Here is a 21,195-nt window from a genome sequence, read left to right as displayed (position 1 = left end):
TACAGGCCTGAGCCACCGCACCCGGCTGATCCTAAGCTTTTAAAACCAGCCACACCCACCACTACTTGAGCACTTTGCTGCTTAGAAATTTCTTCTTTTGGATACCCTAGGACATCACTCTTAAGTGTGGCCTTCCACAAATCCCTAGGGCATGGACACAATGCAGCCAAGTTCTTTGCTAAGGCCTAACAAGGGTGACTTTTCTCCAGTTCCCAATAAGTTATGTTGGCATCTCAGACCTTGTCAGCATGAACTTTACTGTCTATATTTCTAGCAACAGTTTAGTCACAACTATATAACCAATCTCTAAGAAATTCCAAACTTTCCCTCCTCTTCCTATTTTCTTCTGAGCCCTCCAAACTCTTCTGATTCTCTGCCCAGTACCCAGTTCCAAAGCTGCTTCCACAGTTTCAGATATCTTTATAGCAATATCCCACTCCTTGGTACCAATTTTCTGTGTTAGTTCATTTCGCATTGCTATAAAGGAATACCTAGGGCTGCATTGTTTATAAAGAAAAGAGGTTTATTTGGGTCATCATTCTGCAGGCTGTACAAGAAGCATGGAACCAACATCTGCTTCCAATGAAGGCCTCAGGCTGCTTCCACTCAGGACAGAGGGCAAGGATAACTAGCAGTGTGGAGATCACATGCTGGGGTGGGAGGAGGAGGGACCAGACTCTCTTTAACAAGCAGTTCTTGCTGGAAATAATAGAGAATGCACACATCCCCAACGCATTAATCTCTTCATGAAGGATCTACCCCCAAGGCCCAAACACCTCCCATGAAGCCCTACCTCCCACCACCATCATATGGGGGATCAAAATTCAACTTGAGATGTGGTGGGGACAAACCATATACAAACCATAGCACCTACCTTTGAAAACATAAATCAAATTATGGGTACTTCTCCGTTCAGAAGCCTCCAGTGACTTTCATCTCATCTAGAAGAAAGCCCTAAATCTTCCCATGCCCTACAAGGCTTGGCCATCTCCTGTCCCACACATCACAGCCACAGCCACACTGGCAACCAGTACAAGCCCGTCTTGAAGCTGTTGCACTTGTGGTGTCCCTGGAGTGCACAGGTTTGCTTTCAGCTACCTCTGGGGTTTGCTTCCTCGCTTCAGGCAGGCTTATGGCTATCCATCCAAACAGCATCCTCACACCCCGCCTCAGTCCTCTCCATGTCTCACCCTGTCTTACTGGTTGAATTGTGTCCCCTAAAAAGATATGCTGAAGTCCTAACTCCCAGGTATCTGTGAATGTAACCTCATTAGGGAATGGAGTCTTTGCAAATGTAATCAAGTTTGCATGAGGTCATTAGGGTAGGCTCTCCTCCAACAGAACTGATGTTCTTATGAGAAGACACACACACACATGAAAATGCCATGTAAAGACAGACACAGGGAGAAGATGGTCACATGGCAACAGAGGCAGAGATTGGAGTGCTGCGGCCACAAGCCAAAAAAAATGCCAAGGGGTTGCTGACCACACCCAGAAGCTAGTGGAGGCAGGGAAGGATTCTACCCAGCATCTTAGAAGCTGTGTGGCGCTGCTGACACTGACTTTGGACTACAAGCCTCTGGACTGTGAGCAAACAAACTTCTGCGGTTTTAAATCCTCCCATTCCGGGGTACTTTGTTATGGCAGCCCTAGGAACCTAATAGACCCTGATTCATGATTCTTGATGCCACTTACCACTTCCTTAAATTGTATCTTTACTTCTTTATCTTTCCTCTCCCTTCGCTGAGCACCACAAAGAAAGGGTTTTAGAACCTTGTCTAGGTTTGAAAACCATCAATCCTCTGACCACCAGATCTCTCTCTCTTGCCCTCATACTTTTCTCTTTCTGCGTTTTAGGGATCAGAAATTGTTTTGTATGTCAAACATGCCAGCCAAGATCCTAAATGCTTCAAAGCATTCATTATGTGCATTCATAAACAATAAGGAACTTTAGAATTCTTTTTTCATTAAAATATTTCTGTACTAATTTTTACTCTTTTTTTTCTCAAGAATAAATGAAGACACGAAAATGTCAAAGACTCTTGGTTAGAGAATCCTTGTCATTGTGTCTCTGTCCTTACCTTCTTAGAGATCTGGCTATATTGCCCTCAGACAATAATGAATGTCTTTAGTCCTCCCAGAAAGAAACCCCTTTCACCAGATGCAAAATAAACCCAGGTTACTGAAGACCAGATTAGCTTGGATCAACGTTCTCATGTTGTTCAACAAAACAGCAGTGACAAATCAATATTAACACTTCAATGTTTGCTCCTGACATTCAATAAACATATGTAGGTAATCAAAAGTCAGGAAATACTTGTGATTTTATACCTTTTAATGTGAAAATAGAAGCACCCTATTAATAAACTCGGTGGCATGTATTCCATATAAATGCTGAAAATCAGGTGCTATGATTGATGTCTCCAAGTGGAATCTTGGATTATTTATTACCTGTTTTCATCCCTCAGTTTCATGCCATGGAGTATTATGTGCCTTTCCAGCTACCCATCTTCATGAGGAGAAATAACATTACTTCCAAAAATTTAAAGCATTTTGTAATTGGGAGCAGCCAACTTCACTGGGTCAGGCCAGATGTTCACCCCCACACACACTTGCAGGGAAGTCTTTTCCTCTTAGAAGGCTGTCTTTGGCTAGTTGTGGTGGCTCACGCCTGAAATCCTAGCACTTTTGGAGGCCAAGGTGGGTGGATCACTTGAGGTCAGGAGTTTGAGACCAGCATGGCCAACATGGCGAAACACTGTCTCTACTAAAAATATAAAAATTAGCTGGGCATGGTGGTGCATGTCTGTAGTCCCAGCTACTCGGGAGGCTGAGGCATGAGAATTGCATGAACCTGGGAAGTGGAAGTTGCAGTGAGCTGAGATTGTGCCACTGCACTCCGCCTGGGTGACAGAGCGAGACTCCATCTCAAAAATAATAATAATAATAATAACAACAACAATGAAATAATAATAAAGACTGTCTTTTAGATGTGATCAGAAAAACTAAAAGGCAGTGAAACAAGTTGAGTCGTGGACCTTGTGTCTGTAGTTTGTGCTTTGGGATGGCCCTGAAGGCAGGATATTCCCAAACTGCCAATCGGAGACCGGCACTGGAAGGGCCTCCTGTGTAATCCACTCTCCTTAGTAGCTCCTGGCCACAACTCACGACACAACTCAAAACCAAAAACCATTCTTAATAGGTTTAGCCAAATGGTTACATAACTTAATGAAGCACTGTGTGTTCACTATTGTATCCAAAAATAGTCCGTATATTATAGATATGTGTACTTTTATTTTATTTTTATCTTTATTTTTTTGAGATGGAGTCTCACTCTGTTGCCCGGCTGGAGTGCAGTGGTGCGATCTCGGCTCACTGCAACCTCTGCCTCCCGGGTTCAAGCAGTTCTCTGCCTCAACCTCCCAAGTAGCTGGGATTACACCTGCCCACCACCACGCCTGGCTAATTTTTGTATTTTTAGTAGAGACGGGGTTTCACCATCTTGGCCAGGCTGGTCTTGAACTCCTGACCTCGTGATCCACATGCCTTGGCCTCCCAAAGTGCTGGGATTACAGGCATGAGCCACTGTGCCTGGCCAGATGTGTGTACTTTTATAAACAAAATCTTAGTGCTATTATCACCTAAAATTTATGAACGATTTCTTACATTGTCTGTATTCCGCTTTCTCCAATTGTCTCATAAATGCTTCTTGTTTGTATGGATTACACTTAAAGAAATGGTAAATTTAGTCAGATGTTTGTAATAAACTCACATGGGCCGGGCGAGATCCAGGAGGCAGAATGGAAGCCACTTTCTGAGCCTCTAAGACTGGCAAGTTGGGTATAAACAAAGGAATGGCTGATTTGAAATTATTTTGCCTGGCCATCTCCTGCCCTATTCAAAAAATGATACTACAAATTACATTTCTGCCTTTTCAGCAGTTGCATACAAGGGCCTGCCAGGAGCATTTTAATATTGCATTTTACAAACTGGACTCATGACAACTTCTCTCCGGGCAGAGTTAAGTGTTACTCTCCCAGTAGAAGCTCTGCCTACGTCTTATTAAGCAAAGCTCTAGGCTGAAGGACCCTCATGCTCAACTTCAAGTCCCACAACTATCTTGGATTTTGCAAACTACAATGCGGTATTTTTTTGGCAAATGTAGTTTCCTAGGAAAGAAAGGAACTGGTCAGGATGAACGAGTGGATAAAAATGTGAGCCAGGTCGAGCTGGCTCCAGCATGAAGTTGCATAACAGCAAAAGCTACTTTTCCACTAAATCTAAGCAAAAATTGTGTTGTAGCCCAGGAATTTCAAAAGAGGCTTGAGGCTACCAGGAGGCACCCAGATGAAACATGTACTGTACAAATAACACCCATGGAGTGAATAGAGCAAACAAAACATTTAAATGCTAACAACAATATATAATACACACCACAGTAATACACACACCCAGACACACAGAAAAATAACACCAGACCCTGTGGTCACGGGTGTACAGGACAGGGTGGACCCAGGGCAGGTACACATTCACAAACTCGCAGCGGTCACGGTCCCATACGCGGTACCAAAAAAATGCATTTTCTTCACCATTTCCCATTCAATTAGATAAATATAATATGCCGTGGGGTTTTGATTCGTTTTGAAGTTTCATACACTGACATTTTTGTTCGAAGATCTAGGCAGATCTTGCAAGATTCAAGCCCAAGGTAGTAGACGAAAATACGCCCAGAACTGCGAGGGGAGGGGGAGGTCACCTGGAACTCTGCAACGGAATCAGCGATTGCCGAGCCTAGGTGGCACCCGCTCTCAGCAGCAGAGGTCCCGGCCACGCCGCTGGGAGGTGGAAGCGATCCGAGGCTCCCGCGCCACCTCCCAGACCGACACGTTGACACTGGGGGCTGGACCAGGCGCTGGCTGGGGATGCTTGGTTCGCCCGGAGATGGGGGCTTGGAGAGGTCCTGGTGGGCTCCTAAGGGTCGGGGTAGCTGCTTAGAGGGCTCTCCAGGCAGGGAAAGAGCGGGAGGAAAGGAGACCCCACCAGGAGGGGGCAGGTGCACCGGGCAGGCAGTGGCGCGGGGACTGAGCCACCGAGGGCCGAACGTTAGAGCAAAAGCTGGCAGGAGGGCGGCGGGGGCTTCGGGTCCCGGCTAAAGTCAGGGCACAAGCTAGGTGGCCCCGCGCCCCGAGTCACTCACCATCCTCCAGCGCTTCGTGCACCAGCAGAAGACCAAACAGTAGCCAGACCTTCATCTCGGGAACCTCGAACCTCGGGGCGCAGGAGCGCGGCGGCTGCGCGGGGCGAGGACGCAGGGGAGGCGGCGGGCGAGGGGCGGGCTCCTGGGACGCCGAAGCGGGAGGATTCGGTTTCTTGAGGAGGAACAAGGTTTGAGGGGAAAAGTTGGGGAATTTTTTTTTTTTTTTAGTTCTCTGTGTAATATGACGTCTCCTGCCCCCTGGCGGAGCCGCGGTGCGCAGCACTTCTTCCCAGCGAGGGGAGGAAAGGCTAAGCGTGAAATGTACGTTACAACAGCCATTCCTTGAATTTCTCCAACGCTTGGCGTTTTCACCGAGGTTATCAAGTTCAAGAAGGATCAGCGGGTGCTGATGGGGTCACGTTTAACCACGATTGTCCAAATGTTACCAGCGCTCGCCCCACCTACTCAGGCAGAACCTGAGTGCTCTGTAAAAAGTGCTCCCTAAATATTTCTGTTCATTCCATTTCTCTCTCCCACATGCACTCACTCACAGGACCGTTGTCCTGGGTTCTTGCTGCTCCTCTGTGTCTGGCCAGAGTTGGTCTGCTCACCCAGCCCTGTAACTGCTGGTGGGGGTGGGAGGACGGGTTCATTACAGGAATAACGTGGAAAATGAGACTGTGCAGATAACCTGGGCCTGTGGTGGTGAGGCAGGAGAACAGGGAATTAGGGTAAGCACAGGCTAGGATATGAGCAGGAGAACAGCAGGTGCAGCCAGTTCGCAGAAGCAAAAGATCAGCAGGTGCAGACAGTTCTAGGCATGATGAGGCGGCACACAGGCCACATCCTCGCTCCTCTAACAAGGCAGAAGTTTCCACTTTAGCCTCTGATTGGTCGCAGGCCAATCCTTCGTAGGGTGTAACCAGTTGGAGGCCTCTAAAGGGAACCCAAGGGTGTTGCCAAGTTCTTTTCGCTTTATAAAATCCCTGGGGAGCGTCAGGCTCTTGTGGCTTGCTGCAGCGCCCTCTGTGAATTGTCTTCTATAAATCTACGCTTTCCTTCCTCTCTTCTGTTGCTTTGTTTTTCCTTGCTTCTTTCTTTCGTTACTCTGTGCATTTCGTTCAATTCTTTGTTCAACAGGCCAAGAACCTGGACAATTCTATCAGGTAACAGTGGGGCAGAGGATACGGGCTTTCACAAGTCCCTCTGCAGAGAGCCATCCTGCGTTTCTGAGCTTGCAGACTCTCATGATCAAAGCAGTTTGCTAGCGGGGGAGATGCCGGTGTGTGTTCCCCCTGGTGAGAAGCAGCCCATCTCATTGTGCTCTTCAGCACCAGGCACTGGTATTAAAGGAAGCTCAATTCTAAATAACAGGAAAGGGATTTCTCCCTCAACACCCAACGAAAGAAGTGCTGCCATTTATAACAAACTAATGCTTCTCAGTCACTTCTGCAGGAGGAACCAAGAATTCTATATTCTGTTGCCAGCTCTAGCCCGAGCTTTGCCACTCACTTGCCTTGTGATGCAGAGAACAGTTGCCTGGGAATAAAGACCAGAGTTCAGATCTTGACACTGGCCCAAACGCCTCTCACAATTCACTTAACCTTCTGGGTTTTAGCATCTCTTGTTTATTAAGAAAGGGAACTAGGCGATTATTTCAACAGGAGTTTGCTATGTGATTAACCTCATGGCTATGAAGGTTAAGACATCATCTATCATAGCTACTTTTAAGGAGTGGACAAGCATTTAGACCACTGCAATGTGGTGTGTCGTATTCTGGGGAGAATTCTGAGCAAAGGACTTGGAGGGTGCTCACAGGAGAGGGTAAATCTCCTAAGTTGCCCCACCCTGAGATTTCTTTTCATTCTGACCCCATGAATTGACTGCTTAACTCTCACTCCGTGTTGGAGCCTGGGGTTGGGTCTAGATTCCTCCTCTCGGTCACAGTATCCCCTCCATGCTGACTGTGCATGTGCCAGCTCCGCCTCTCTTATGCCATTATTGTCAAGCTTCACTGCCCTGGCTCAGCTACATTTAGCTTAGAGTGGTCCCTCTTTCTCTTGCCACATAGAGGCTCTTCTTGGGAGGCTGAGGCGAAAGAGTCATTTGAGCCTGGGAAGCGAGGTTGCAGTGAGCTGAGATGGCACCACTGCACTCCAGCCTGGGCCACAGAGAGAGACTGTCTCAAAATAAATAAATAATAAATAAATAAATAAAAGCAAAGGAGAGAGGCCTCAGAGAATACCCATTCTTCTGCCACCTTGCTCTCAGATTTCTACCATTCAGAACTATAAGAGAATATACTTCTGTTCTTTAAACCACCCAGTCTGTGGTTCTTTGTTATGGTAGCCCCAGCAAATTAATATAGGGGTCTTTATTAGGATGGGAACAGAATTCATAAGAAGTATAACGGCTCCCCAAGACATGTAGCTATTTCATCACAAGGCTTATTATCCTTGAATGAGACAATCTCAAGATGATTTTAAATTTGAAAACAAAAACTGCCCAAGCTGTATTTTTCACAGGTCTTATTTCACTATAAAAATCCACGTGCTTTGTCTCTAGGGTGAGAAAGAATTTTATTATTAGAATGTCGTGTTGATCTTTTCCTTTCCTTTTCCAACAATTACTATAATGTTAGCCAATTCAAATAAGCATTATCTTGCAGCTCTAAATCAAATACAACTTGAAGCCTGCTTTCCCAAGACCTGATTAATTTTTTTTTGTATGTTTAGCTTGTATCTGGTCACCTTAATGGACCTTCTTAGTAGACTAAATAGTTTTCAGTTGATCTCTTGGGTTTTTAGATAAATGATCACATTACCTGTAACACCCACTTTTCTTTCTTTTCTTTTCTTTTAGATAAGTCTCACTCTGTCTCTTAGGCTGGAGTACACTGGCAGGATCTCGGCTCACTGCAACCTCCACCTCTCGGGTTCAAGCAATTCTCCTGCCTCAGCCTCCTGAGTAGCTGGGACTACAGGTGTGTGCCACCATGTCTGACTAATTTTTGTATTTTTAGTAGAGATGGGGTTTCACTATGTTGGCCAGGCTGGTCTCCAACTCCTGACTTCAAGTGATCCTCCGGCCTCAGCCTCCCCAAGTGCTGGGATTACAGGCATCAGCTACCGTGCCTGGCCATTTTCATTATCTATTTTAATTAACGGTAGCTTTCTATGCTTACCCATGAAATCTCCCTACTCCATTGCCTTCCATGCTTTTTATTTGCCCCTTTGAAGTGGTGAATACCATTAGGAATTTGTTAAGTAAGAAAAAATCAGCCAATATTTTGGGCATCCCTTCTCCATCCCCAAGATAAGGACATGTAACTTTTCTAACTAGTCTTCATTAACTACAGACATACAACCAGGATGATTTTTTCACAAAAATCTATCAGGGGAACCCACCCCCAATATTTCAATGTAGGTTCTTTATATTTTGCATAAGTGTTGGCCAGCTGAGAAATAAAGAGAAAGAGTACAAAGAGAGGAATTTTACAGCTGGGCCACTGTGGGTGACATCATATATTGGTAGGACTGTGATGCCCACCTGAGCGTCAAACCAGCAAGCTTTTTATTAAGGGTTTCAAAAGGGGAGGGGGTGTAAGAACACAGAGTAGGTACAAAGATCACATGCTTCAAAGGTCAAAAAGCAGAACAAAGATCACATGCTTCTGAGGGAACAGGACAAAGGGCAAAAGCAGAGCTACTGATAAGGATCCAACAAAGATCACAAGGCAAAGGGCAAAAGCAGAACCACTGATAAAGGTATATGTTCAGCGGTGCATGTATAGTCTTGATAAACATCTTAAACAACAGAAAACAGGGTTCGAGAGCAGAGAACTGGTCTGACCACAAATTTACCAGGGTGGAGTTTTTTCCCCACCCTAGTAAGCTTGAGGGTACTGCAGGAGACCAGGGTGTATCTCAGTCCTTATCTCAACTGCATAAGACAGACATTCCCAGAGCGGCTGTTTATAGACCTCCCCCTAGGAATGCATTCCTTTCCCAGGGCATTAATATTAATATTCCTTGCTAGGAAAAGAATTTAGTGATATCTCTCCTACTTGTATGTCCGTTTATAGGCTCTCTGCAAGATGAAAAGTATGGCTCTTTTTGGCCGACCCTGCAGGCAGTCAGACCTTATGATTGTAACTTCCCTTGTTCCCTAAAAATCGCTGTTATTCTGTTCTTTTTCAAGGTGCACTGATTTCATATGGTTCAAACACACGTTTTACAATCAATTTGCGCAGTTAACACAATTATCACAGTGGTCGTGAGGTGATGTACATCCTCAGCTTGAGAAGATAACAGGATTAAGAGATTAAAGTAAAGACAGGCATAAGAAATTATAAAAGTATTATTTGGGAACTGGTAAATGTCCATGAAATCTTCACAATGTATGTTCCTCTGCCGCGGCTCCAGCTGGTCCCTCCGTTTGGGGTCCCTGACTTCCCACAACATCTCTCCCTTTCTTTTTATATAAATGTGCCACGGCGACAAAGGCTTGTTCATTCTCTCGGTTTTGATGCAGGATTCTTGGACTGGTCTGGCACACTAAAAACAAGCCAATTAAACAGAGAAACATGATTCCAAAATTTGCTACAGTGGAGCCCCCAAGAGACTTAATCCAAGTCGTGGGGTTTAGTCCAGAAAGACTTTCTGCCACCTGATCTGATGCCTCAGCTCCAGGCACAATGGATAAATGAGCTTGAGAGGCTTCAAAAATTTGTTTCTTTAATTTAGTTATGTCCATAAGTAAATTATGTTCCCTGCCCAGAAGGTGACCTTTGACCATTTCCCATGAATGATCAGTCTCATTGTAGGAATACGGTGTGATACAGAAATCAGAAGTATTCCAATTGCACTGCATTTGCATGCAATGTTCGAGACTCCTTAGCCGATCTCCAAGCCAAATAACAGACTGTCTTAAATCAATAATTTGATTAGCTGATTTTTGAGCAATGCTCTGTTAGGAATTCCACATTTGGGTGGAATTGGCTTGCCAATCATTAACAAAATAAGCCATTTGAATAGACTGGTGTAATGCCACTCTGGCAGTGGTGGCCAGTTTAGTGACTGTAATTAGGCCCGTGATCACAGCGATTAAAGTGAAAACAAATCTCTTAGATCTTTTGATAATTCATTGTTAGCACTTCATTAATTAAATGTACTGAGGGGGAAGATTCCCAAGGTCTGGGTAAGGTTACTGGTATCCAGATTCCTTCTCAAGCTCGAATCAATATTACACTTTTCCTGAAGTCAAAACGGGAGTTAACACAAGTGTATAAATGACAATTAATGCATTGGACAGTTTGATTATTCGTCCAAATTTTGATATTTCCCACTAACAGCATGTAAGGAGGCTTAACACAACTCTGTATAGGAATAGTCAGGTTGGAGGTAAACAAAGCAGAATGTTTGAATCTATGTTGATACTGAGGGAGAGGAGCGGCGGTGGCAACGCCCGATGTTCTCTGCCATAAAGAAGCAATCCGAGGTGCCCAGGGATGCGAAGAGGTAGAGGGGCATACCTGGGTCGAGAAGAATTATCATAATGCCAACTGGAGTCCCATAAAGTGGGATCAGCATCAAAAAGAGGAAAAGGGTTCAAAGGGGATCTATCATGGGGTTCAGAATCATGGATGTGAGGGGCGGTAGTGGGAACAACAGACAGAAAAGTTTCTCCTTCCCATATTCACAGTCTGGACATGGCAATAGCCAATTTCCAAAGTTCTGGGTGTTCTGGGCTCAGAATGGGGGAATATCATATGAGGCCCCGGGTGGTAATGCTCTTATCTTCCCACTTTAAGGGAAAGAATGAGCTGAACCTCCTATGCAAAGTAGGATGATGATCCTCGTCTTCCCAATAAGAAATAAAATAAGTAGCCTTCATGCATTCCCTTCCACCAAAGGAACAATTGTTCTTTAAATAGCCCTTTGGTGCCCAGTCTATTACTAAACCATATGAGTCATTTTTTAATACTACTGCATGTGAGTTAACACGATCTTCCCAAATTAAAGTTTTAGATGGGCCCTCAAAATTTTTAGGACGTCGTTTTCCTACAGGTTTATATTGAAAGTATAGGGTATCTCCTATTACTCCCGCTTTCATTTGTCTTAAAGGAGAAAGGGAGAGGCCAGAGACCAAATGTCCCCATTCCCCTGTGGCTAATCTCTCCGGAAGATAAGCAGCCCAGACTTGAGTTTCTAGATGGATGCAACCAGGTGCATGTCCGAGGCACAGAGGAGGGTATTTATAACCTACAGTAACATTAAATGCAGTGCCTTCTTCTCCTGGTTGAGTGGGGCAATGGTCATCTGTAGCTCCAGGCATCCACACACTATCGTTAGTATAGATTTCTGCAGGAGCATCCATCCAGGTGAGAGGTCGAATAAGTGGAGAAAAAGTCACATAAGCCCAATAAGAATAATTTTGTGTAGCAGGTAAATCAGTGTGAGGGGAAACTGGCGAGACAGAAAGTATAAGGAGGAGAATTATTAAATAAAACCTATTTTAAGCAAGATCCAGTGCTGAAGGAGGAAGAGAAGAACAGGGGGATGTTATTTTTAGGCTAATAGAAATGGTGAGTTTTTAGATTCATAAGGAGAAAAAGAAAGGGAATGAGGAGAAGGGGGATTAGTTAGAGGGGTCTCTGTTGCCATTAAGGAGGATTGAACCAGACCCATTTTGACTTGGCGTGCCAGTCTCTGAGGAGTCAGCAGATGTCTCTTCCCTGTGGTTTTTATTGTCAGTATTCACATGAAGTTTAAGTCTTCTAGTGGGCACCCAGACAGGCGATTGATGATCTCCTGGTGAAACATAAGCATACCCTCTTCCCCACGTTATAATTGTTCCAGGTTCCCAGGTATTGGTTTGGGAGTTTTTCCATAACACTGGCTTACCTTCATTTAGGGAGAATTTTTTGCCTGTATAATGGCGTTCAGCTGCAGTCAGAGTATTTTCTTTAGGAACATTTAGAAAGTTTAAAGTAAATAATGCTAAGTGTAATTGAGGTAAATTTAGTCATTGGACGGGATGCATGGCCATTTTACACTCACGGTTTGCATTCTCGAAAGCTAACATACGAAGGAGAATACCTTGAGTGCGCTCATCAGAGATGGATTTTTCAATGGCATCTTGTAATTTAGCCAAAAAATCGGGATATACCTCATTGTGACCCTGTTTAACAGTAGTAAAAGAAACAGGAGCTTGGCCCAGGGTGTGTAATTTATCCCAAGCTCTCATACACACCTTTGTTACTTGTTCCACGGTGAGACCATCAAAGCCTAATTTGGCGGTAGTGTCAGCGTAATTATCGGAGCCTGTGAGCTGAGCCTGAGTAATTGGAATGCCATCAGCCCGATTTAGCTCAGCCTGCAGATGGACCTCCTCTGACCACCAGGTACAGAATTGTGAATGCTGAGATGGAGTTAGAACAGCTTTTGCCAAAAGGTCCCAGTCTAAAGGAAGCAAAATGACCTCAGTACAAAGAGTCTGTAATACCATCCTAACATATGGAGAAGTAGGACCATACTGAGTACAAGCATCCTTGAATTCTTTTAAAAAGGTAAGATTGAGCTGCGCCTATCGACACACTTGTACCCCTTTCGCCTTAGGATGTTCCAGCGCAACCGGATAAGCCCACGCCTCTAATCCACTTGTTTCTTTGTTCTGGCGTAATAAGCGTTGCATGGAAGTTTCAAGAGCAGGCACGTAAGATGGAGTCGGCATAGAAGTGACAGGAAAGGTATGTGTAGATAAGGGAAACTGAGGTTGAGGAGGTCAGACAGGTATGAGAGCGTGAGAAAGAGGCATTGGGGGAGCAGAAGAGGCAGAAGCATACTGGTGATTATTGGCCCAATCCTGTGCAACCGGAGTGGCAGGGGCGTCCATGTGTGGAGAAGGGTACAGAGAAGTAGGCTGTTGAGTGACCTACTTCTCTACATCCTCAGCTTATGAAGATAACAGGATTAAGAGATTAAAGAAAAGCCAGGTATAAGAAATATAAAAGTATTATTTGGGAACTGATAAATGTCCATGAAATCTTCACAATGTATGTTCCCCTGCCGTGGCTCCAGCCAGTCCCTCCGTTCGGGGTCCCTGACTTCCTGCAACAAAAATCAATGCTTCGAGGTTTTAGCAGGAATAAAATTTAGTGGTTTTAAATATGGGACTCCTTGGAAACTTCATTCTGATAGAAATGCCAGACATTTTTGATGCTCCCAGAGCCACTCGTCAAGAGACATCTTAGGGTAAGGTAAGGAGCCCAGAAACTTAGTCTACTTCAAACCAATGAAGCACAAGTAAGACCTTCCTAGCGCCAGGATGTAGCATGTTGTAAAGATGCATCACCTATTCATTAGTTGCAAGAGCCTCTAAGTGGCAAGGGAAAGAGGGACCACTCTAAGCCAAAATGTAGAATAGGAAAATTGTGACTTGAGAGCTTTGGCCTCTTTTTTCTTTGCTCTTTCTCTTAATAGTGTCCTCCCTCCTCTTTCAACTGTCTCTGCCTATTTGTCTTCTCTTGCTTATTTGCTCTAAATGCTCTTTTTGAAAAGCATCTATTATCAGTCATTTACACTGTGTGCCAATTACAGTGAATGGTTCTATTTTAAGAACAATGGCATGACAAGCCTGATTTCTACCAGAGCAGTGAAATTGTTGGTCCTTCCATGAAACTATCAGACATCAGTGAGCAGGTAGGGAAAGATTCCGGTGACTTGGAGACTCAGCCACTGGGGATGCCCAGAATCTTGAACAGACAATGTTGTAGTATTTGTGGGCTAAGGGACTCAGAGCTCAGAAACTGGCTTGGAGATTGGGGCCCACCCTGGGCTATACAGTACTCCTGGGTAGTGCAGTCTCTATCCTGTGGGTTTCTCTTCTTCTTGACTGCTTCAGTCTTAATAGAGTAATAAGAACTCTACCCAGAGTTTATGACATCTGAAACTCTGATACCTACAACTATTTAAGAGGTGGCTATCAATCTGTTACTAGGAAGGTTTATATAAGTGAGTGAGTATTGAGCTGAGTCTCTTTCTAGTTTCACTCATACTTTGATCTGCATTCATTCATTTATTTACTTTTAGAGACAGAGTCTCGCTCTGTCACCCAGACTAGAGTGCAATGGTACCATCATGGATCACTGAAGCCTCAAACACCTGAACTCAAGTGATCCTCCTACCTTAGCCGCCTGAGTAGCTGGGACTACAGGCACTCAGCTAATTTAAAAAAAAGAAAAAAAATTGTAAAGCTGGAGTCTCTGCTATGTTGACCAGGCTGGTCTTGAACTTCTGGCCTCAAGCAGTCCTCCCAACTTGGCTTCCCAAATTGCTGGGGTTACAGGCATGAACCACTGTGCCCAGCCGCTTTGACATATTTTAAAAGACAAGCTGAGATAACGTGATAGGGAGAGTTATTTTTGTATGTCTTTGAGAATTTTTTGAGATACTTTATGGGATGAAATAATTTACTCTTTCCACACAGATGAGGACTTCTTAGAACAATCTCTTAGCAATCCATGGGCTTTGAGCCCTTAGCCCCAAAAGGAAGCCTATCTGAGTCCTTCTTTAAACACTAAGGAGATCATATTCCTACCTCCAGGAGCTTCTGGCTGGACCTACAGCCCAGAGACAACTACTGGGGGATTATTTCATGTTCATGGGATCCCATGGTGGCAAAACAGAGATATGGCACTACTACCTCACAGCAACCCTAATCAAACAAAAATTAAATTGTTTGAGGCTTCTACTTGGCAAGTAGTTTGCTATTTTAGCTTGTTTTTTAATGCTTTCTAAATCGATAGTAAAGTTTTTAAAATTCAACATGTTCCCTCCAATTTACTAGAAAAAATAGGAACTGCATACACAAATATGTTTCAAAATTAAACAAGCTAACTCAAGAGATGTGTAATTTTAAGCAATTTAGAAACATTTTAAAAATCTGCATTGAATTCTCCCTCCCTATCAAAGAGTAAAAAGTTGGTAATTATTCACCATATTTAAAAAGTATCCTAGTTACATACAACTGATCAGCAATGGTAAAATGCTATGATTGGTGGAAAGAACATCGATGAACTTCTTGCAGGTCAAAGCAATGTCAAAGTGAATGGCAGTCGTAGTGGTAGGATCCCAGATGTGTGACTGGGGTAGCATGCTTCAAGAGCAACTGGTGTTTTTTGGAATGTGCCATGAGGATTGAGAATACGTGAAGACATCTCTTTCGTCTCACAGGACTTGGTAGTCAGTCATACAGCAGGCCTTAGGCTGCCAGCTTAGTATTCTTCAATTGTTTCAATGTAGATTGCTTATATTTCTGAGCTTTAAAGATTTCCAAATAAATAAGGAGTTTAATTTAGGTAACTATGAAATGTGTGATTTGGTATGGGTGACATCTGCATTCTATATTATTACATATTAAAATTTATTTTAAAAATACACTCACATCAGAAAGCATATTTGACAGTGGTAAAGCAGCAGTTTTTATTTATTACAAATTCTAAAAAAGAATCCAACTTTATAAGTAAAAAGGAACACTGATGATCACTTAAAACATTTAAATTTAAAATTACTACTAAAAAAACCCTTTACATTCACACAAGTCCAATGCCTTTGTTGGTTTTTACAGACATAGAATTTCTGTAGGGTTTTGGGCCCTATCAACAATTTTTATTAAGTACTGCAATAACAAAATAAAGCAATAAAACAACTGGACACTCCTAGAGGACACCAAAGATAAAGGGCCCATTAATCAGGTGCAGGCCAGAGAAACCCAACCTGTTGGCAATATGACGCTCTTTCCCAACTGGGTCTTGGTGAGACACGTGGCACAGCAAGGCTGTCAGTGCATGTGCATAAATTGTAGATCAGGTCCCACTATGCTACTTCCGGAATCAGCCAGCCCTTCCATGAGTCACAGAGGTCCCTTGGTCCTTATTCATCTTGATATACTCATGGGATGTTTGGAATTAAGGAGTCCAAACTACCTTACTTGCATTTGAAGTCTTTCACTTCATATCGTACCCCATCAGTCTAAGAGCCCACCCAACAAGGGTGGCTACAGATAGATGCTCACGCTCTATAGGCTGCCTGATCCTGGAACCAGCCTGGGGCCCTGATTATGATCTCCACAGGGCTGTCAGTGGCAAGGGAAAGCTCTTTAAGACCCAGCGATCATGGCAGTGGCATCAGCCATGGTGAATCAAAGTTAAGTACAATGCTCCCAGCAAACAGTGTTACCAGTTGGGTTGAGCAATAACAAAATGCATTTGAAATCAGTAAGACTAAACCGTGTATATATAAACAATAATGAATATTACAAACACCAACAACCACAACAATAACAGATCAGGCTTCTCAAAATCCAGAAACCGGAAGGCTATTTTAAAGTGTTTAAATATAATCATGTAAGGAAAAAAAATCTCCCCAAAACAATAAAGTCAAGCAACCTTATTTTCACATCTATACGACTAAAAAATGAAAATGACCTTTGCTGGCATTATTGCTACGTGAATATCCATACTTTCCCCCTTGATATCTAAGGACATGTGGGAGAACTTTATAAAAAAGTAAAGTGTGAACAGAAGGCACTGTTTTGGCACTAGCAAAAAGGACATTTAATTTCACACGAATCACGTGAACTTTAATAACCCATGATATATATGCTAAATTCAATCCTTTAAAGCCCTGCGGAAACTGTATTTTTCGTGGTAACAGTTGCTCGAAGCATATTAGGAGAAATCATGAGCAATATCACCAGAAAGGGAGAGTCAAAATCTTGGCATGATTTCATCATGTGGTTTGTAATCTCAGAACACACCCTGATTTAAGATGAGGGAAGGCAAGGCTCAAGTGCTCCCTCTGTTATCATGGGTATTGGAGGCCGATGACTTTTCCTTATGCTTCCTGCTAAGCATTTAAATAAATTTAGAAAATAGGTAAAAATAGATTCTAATTAAAGTGTTATATTTTTATTTATTTATTTATTTTTTTTTTGAGGCAGGGTCTCACCGTTGCCCAGGCTAGAGTGCAGTGGCGTAATCTCAGCTCACTGCAGCCTCACTCTCCTGGGCTCAAGCGATCCTCCCACCTCAGCACCCCCAGTAGCTGTGACTACAGGTGCATGCCACCACACCCAGCTAATTTTTGTATTTTTTGTAGAGACAGGATCTTGCTGTGCTGCTCAGGCTGGTCTTAAACTCCTGGGCTCAAGCGATCAGCTTGCCTCGACCTCCCAAGGTCCTAGGATTATAGGTGTGAGCGAGCCACCATGCCTGGCCTTAAAAATTTTTTAACAACTACCTGTAAGCACTCAGGACTTAAAAAGTATTTCGACTAATATTTAAAATTTAAAAGTTTTTAAAAATTTCTTTTATTCATAGAAATGAAAAGAAAACAGTTTCTTACATTTTAAAGGAGGGTAATTCTGAAACTAATATTTTCTATCAACTATGGATGGTGATGGTAAAGTTCTATATATTAATGTTACTTTTTCATATATATCTCTCTTAAATGACACTTTGGTTTTCGTTCTCTCAATGTTTATCTCTGGGGAAAATGTGATTAAGATAATCAGTATTTTAGTATATATCAAAAGTTCTAATATAAGTTTTCCTCATAGTTTTTAACAGAGTTTGCATAGCTCTATTCTTAAATGTAGGACTGCCATTGCCTTTTGGTGGTAATTCACAAATTATTATTTTTTCTTAAGAGTATAAAATTGAGGTGCCATTACAAGAAATTCTCACTGAAAATGTTGAGAATATATTTCTTAGTGTAGAAAAGTAATTTAAGCTGCTTTTACTCAATCACAAAAGAATTTGCATATGTATTTCTTAATTACTGGAGAAGACTTTATATAATTTTGATTGATTACTAGTCAAAACTCTACAAAACATTTAGGTAATTCTGAGAAAGTAAAAAAAAATTTAGTTAAAAACATTATGAATTCACAAGTAGAAACAGAAAGGTGCCAAAGAGCTGGTGATACTGACTTTTGCTAATAAAACACCTACCAGGACAGATCTGTCGGAAAAGGTGTGGCAGGAACAAGTAAACAGGAATCCCCAAATGCCCCTACCTCTTCTCCATTCCAGATTACAAAGCACCTGCTATAATGTACTAGAGTTTAGTGATTTCATATTAGAAACATTATAAATACGTCTTAAAGAGTCTATCTATAGGAAATATACATATAAAATCATAGTATATTTTAAAATAGTTTAAAAACTAAAAATTAGGTATAAGCATATCTATCAACATCAAACATCAATTTTTCTCCACATCAGTTGGGTTTTGTACCCACATAACGATATAGTGAAAGCCCACCATAAACCCAACTTACTTATACACTGACGTTTGAGATACACACACACAGATATATATACACTCATACAAACATACATAACTGTTAACATACATACAAACACACACATCCGTTGAGTCTTCACAGAAAAAAACGCACAGTGGCTGACAAAGCATCTTTTCATAGATATTTGTGTCTGCAAAGTGTTTCAATGTGGAAAAATAATTTTTCACTGAATTCTGCTTCAAATTGAGCACAGTGGGCATAACAGTTTTAGCTGCCTGTCACATTCTAAACAAGTTTCTTGATTTCGTTACAGTAAAAGATTTGAGTGTTTATATATAACGTTTGTTCACATTTCCTGTGTGAAGGGCCTATTCTAGATTGGGTATAGAATCAAACGGGTTTTCAGTGTACTGTGACAACAGCAAGGATTTATGAGCATGCCTACAGTCCCTACCAAAATACCCGATCCTGTGCTTATCCAACTCCTTCTCTCCAGTAAACCATGCAGCTTGAGGGAAAATTCTGGGCTTCAGATTTTACCATGTGCACCCTGGAAGTTGTGGAATGTCCGTAGTGAGTTCTGTGTCATGGATGCTATAACACTAGCAGCCAGAAACCCAGGCTTTCTACCTGTTTATTTGATGTTTAATCACAATAAACTCTTGGCTATACAAAACCATCGCAACTTGCTTTTTAATGGCATCAATAAAATAGCTCATTTCTTGGAAGACCCATGAGGAAAACGAATGTTTTCCTTGTCTTTGGATCACACGGGCCAGCTAGCATGCTTGGTAATGTTCACCATGGTGTCCTGGGAAATGTCACCCAGCCTCATCCAATGAACTATTTAATGATCTGTACAAGAAATAGTTCATGAGAAGCAAAACACGCTGCAAATAAACAGTCCACTATTAGGGAATCCTAAAAAGTAAAATATAACAATTAGAGAATCTTACATGTAAAAATTTATTTACTCATTTACAAGGGTAACTGTGTTTATATAGCTTTAATTCAATTTGGTTTTTTTAGCTTCCAGTTTTAAATAATCATGTTTTTTAAACCAAAATATTTGATTCCCCAATCACTGATGGGTTATTGTATAACACTGGAGCTTGTATTATTAGGCTTAGTGTGGTCATTTGAAAGCAAATGGAATAAAAAGTGCTAAACAATTTATGGGGTAGGGGGAGAAAAACATTCCTAAATGTTTCCAAAAGAAACATCAGAGGCAAATTAGATCCAAAGTCCTTAAATTGGGCCATTTGCCATTTAATATTGGAATAGGGTTCATATCAGAACAGGGGGATTTTCTCTTCTTCTATCCCTTCATTTTTCCCTCTTTGCATGATGCTGCTGTAGCCCCCTCATCTCTAGGACAAGACAAAAAAAACAGAGAAACAAAGAGGTGAACTCTGTGCCTGACGACGTTAAGAAAAAAACTAAACTGTGATTAAGTAAGTAATGGAAAAAGGAGGAATCATTCCACTAGTTGTGTGGTCTGGGACAGTCTGTTGGCTTATTTTAAGTGACTTTTTAGAAAAGGATGCTTGGGGTCTACTTATTCAAGCATTGGTCTAACTCTTTGATCTTCAAACATATTCTCATTACGGCCACTCCATGAGCTTTCTGGCCATGGCGACTATCTTCACTTTTTAATTTAAAGGGTCCCAAGTAGATCACAGTGCCTCTCTTAAGTCCCTGACTGGGGATACGTCATTCACAGCAAGTGAAGACCTCGTATTTTAGGACCACTGTTTGCAAAGGAGACAAAAGTTCAAAAGGATGCCAACTAGTGGCATGGAATGCCACTCCTGGCCTGCGTAGTGCAGCAGAAGCAGACACCCCTATTGGCTGAAGTTTGAGCAAACTGTCATATCTCACAGGAAAAAAAATTTGCATTAAACCCACTGTTGGCATTCACAACTTATTGAAAAGGCTTTTTCCTTATCCCCTCATCTTACCCCTAACCAGTGACAGACACCACGATGAGGAACTGCATTTTTGGCATCCCCTAAACTGACATTAATGAAGTCAAATAAGGTAAAGCCACTAGTATTTCCCCAACTGCAGGGGGCATAGACGAAACCTCTTTACATTCAGTGATTTCCCTCCATTTCAGTATGTGCAGTATATGCCACCGATTAATGACGACCCTGGAAAAATGTAACACAATAACAGTAAAACACCAGCTAACTTTTAACACTCATGTTCCCAAGCATATACATACATACATACATATACACATACATACACACATACATAGACACATACATACACACACTCCCACTGTTTGGGGGCTATTCATCACTGATGAATGAAACCTCCACTCAGCATCTGAGGAGATACTGTCCAGATGAGTAAATATAAATTAGGGTGAACTATGTATGCAGCAAACCCATGACAACCCAGCATGCTGATGACATCCCGTCACGGTTTACTCAGAGTAGGATATGTATGCTAAGACGATGACCAGCTCTGCTCCTGCAAGCGTTAGAATTCACTTGTCTTTTCATGGAATATGAAAGGTGAACTGAGATTTCTTGGGTGATGGTCATTTGCTTGAATGGCAGATTTTTCTTCTGTTGCTGCATGAACGTTGTCTGGATAAGCATCTTCTTCATTGTTTTCATCTCTCAGATGACCCTCCAGGCTGTGTCTGATGCCATAAGAAAAGTAAATCAGGAAGC

General features: G+C 42.4%; 2 protein-coding genes and 1 long non-coding RNA gene across 9 annotated transcripts in view; 1 reads left to right on the top strand and 2 right to left on the bottom strand.

Annotated features, from left to right (window-relative positions):
- Positions 1-5,408, bottom strand: part of PDGFRL (platelet derived growth factor receptor like) — a 75,962-nt gene extending 70,554 nt beyond the window's left edge. The window contains exon 1 of one of the 3 annotated variants that reach the window (XM_024251033.3): positions 5,198-5,408. In XM_024251033.3, the coding sequence (XP_024106801.2) occupies positions 5,198-5,252 (55 nt within the window). In that variant the 5' untranslated portion in view covers positions 5,253-5,408. The remainder of the gene's footprint in view (positions 1-5,197) is intronic. The other 2 variants (XM_054561236.2, XM_063726526.1) reach the window with 2 other exon arrangements.
- Positions 1-19,982, top strand: part of LOC134761909 (uncharacterized) — a 26,975-nt gene extending 6,993 nt beyond the window's left edge. Inside the window, exons 2-4 of one of the 2 annotated variants that reach the window (XR_010141059.1) lie at positions 8,060-8,180; positions 12,817-12,947; positions 19,868-19,982. This is a non-coding gene — a long non-coding RNA (uncharacterized LOC134761909). Of the gene's footprint in view, positions 1-8,059; positions 8,181-12,816; positions 12,948-14,803; positions 14,911-19,867 lie in introns of those variants that run through there. The other variant, XR_010141060.1, reaches the window with a different exon arrangement.
- SLC7A2 (solute carrier family 7 member 2) overlaps positions 15,657-21,195 on the bottom strand; it is a 101,629-nt gene continuing 96,090 nt past the window's right edge. For all 4 annotated transcript variants that reach the window (XM_054561235.2, XM_063726524.1, XM_063726523.1 and 1 more), the window contains one exon: positions 15,657-21,195. In XM_054561235.2, coding sequence (XP_054417210.2) covers positions 20,999-21,195 — 197 coding nt within the window. In that variant the 3' untranslated portion in view covers positions 15,657-20,998.

Source organism: Pongo abelii, chromosome 7, assembly GCF_028885655.2.
Source record: "Pongo abelii isolate AG06213 chromosome 7, NHGRI_mPonAbe1-v2.0_pri, whole genome shotgun sequence".
NCBI lineage: Eukaryota > Metazoa > Chordata > Mammalia > Primates > Hominidae > Pongo > Pongo abelii.
This window is presented reverse-complemented; position numbering and strand designations above follow the sequence as displayed.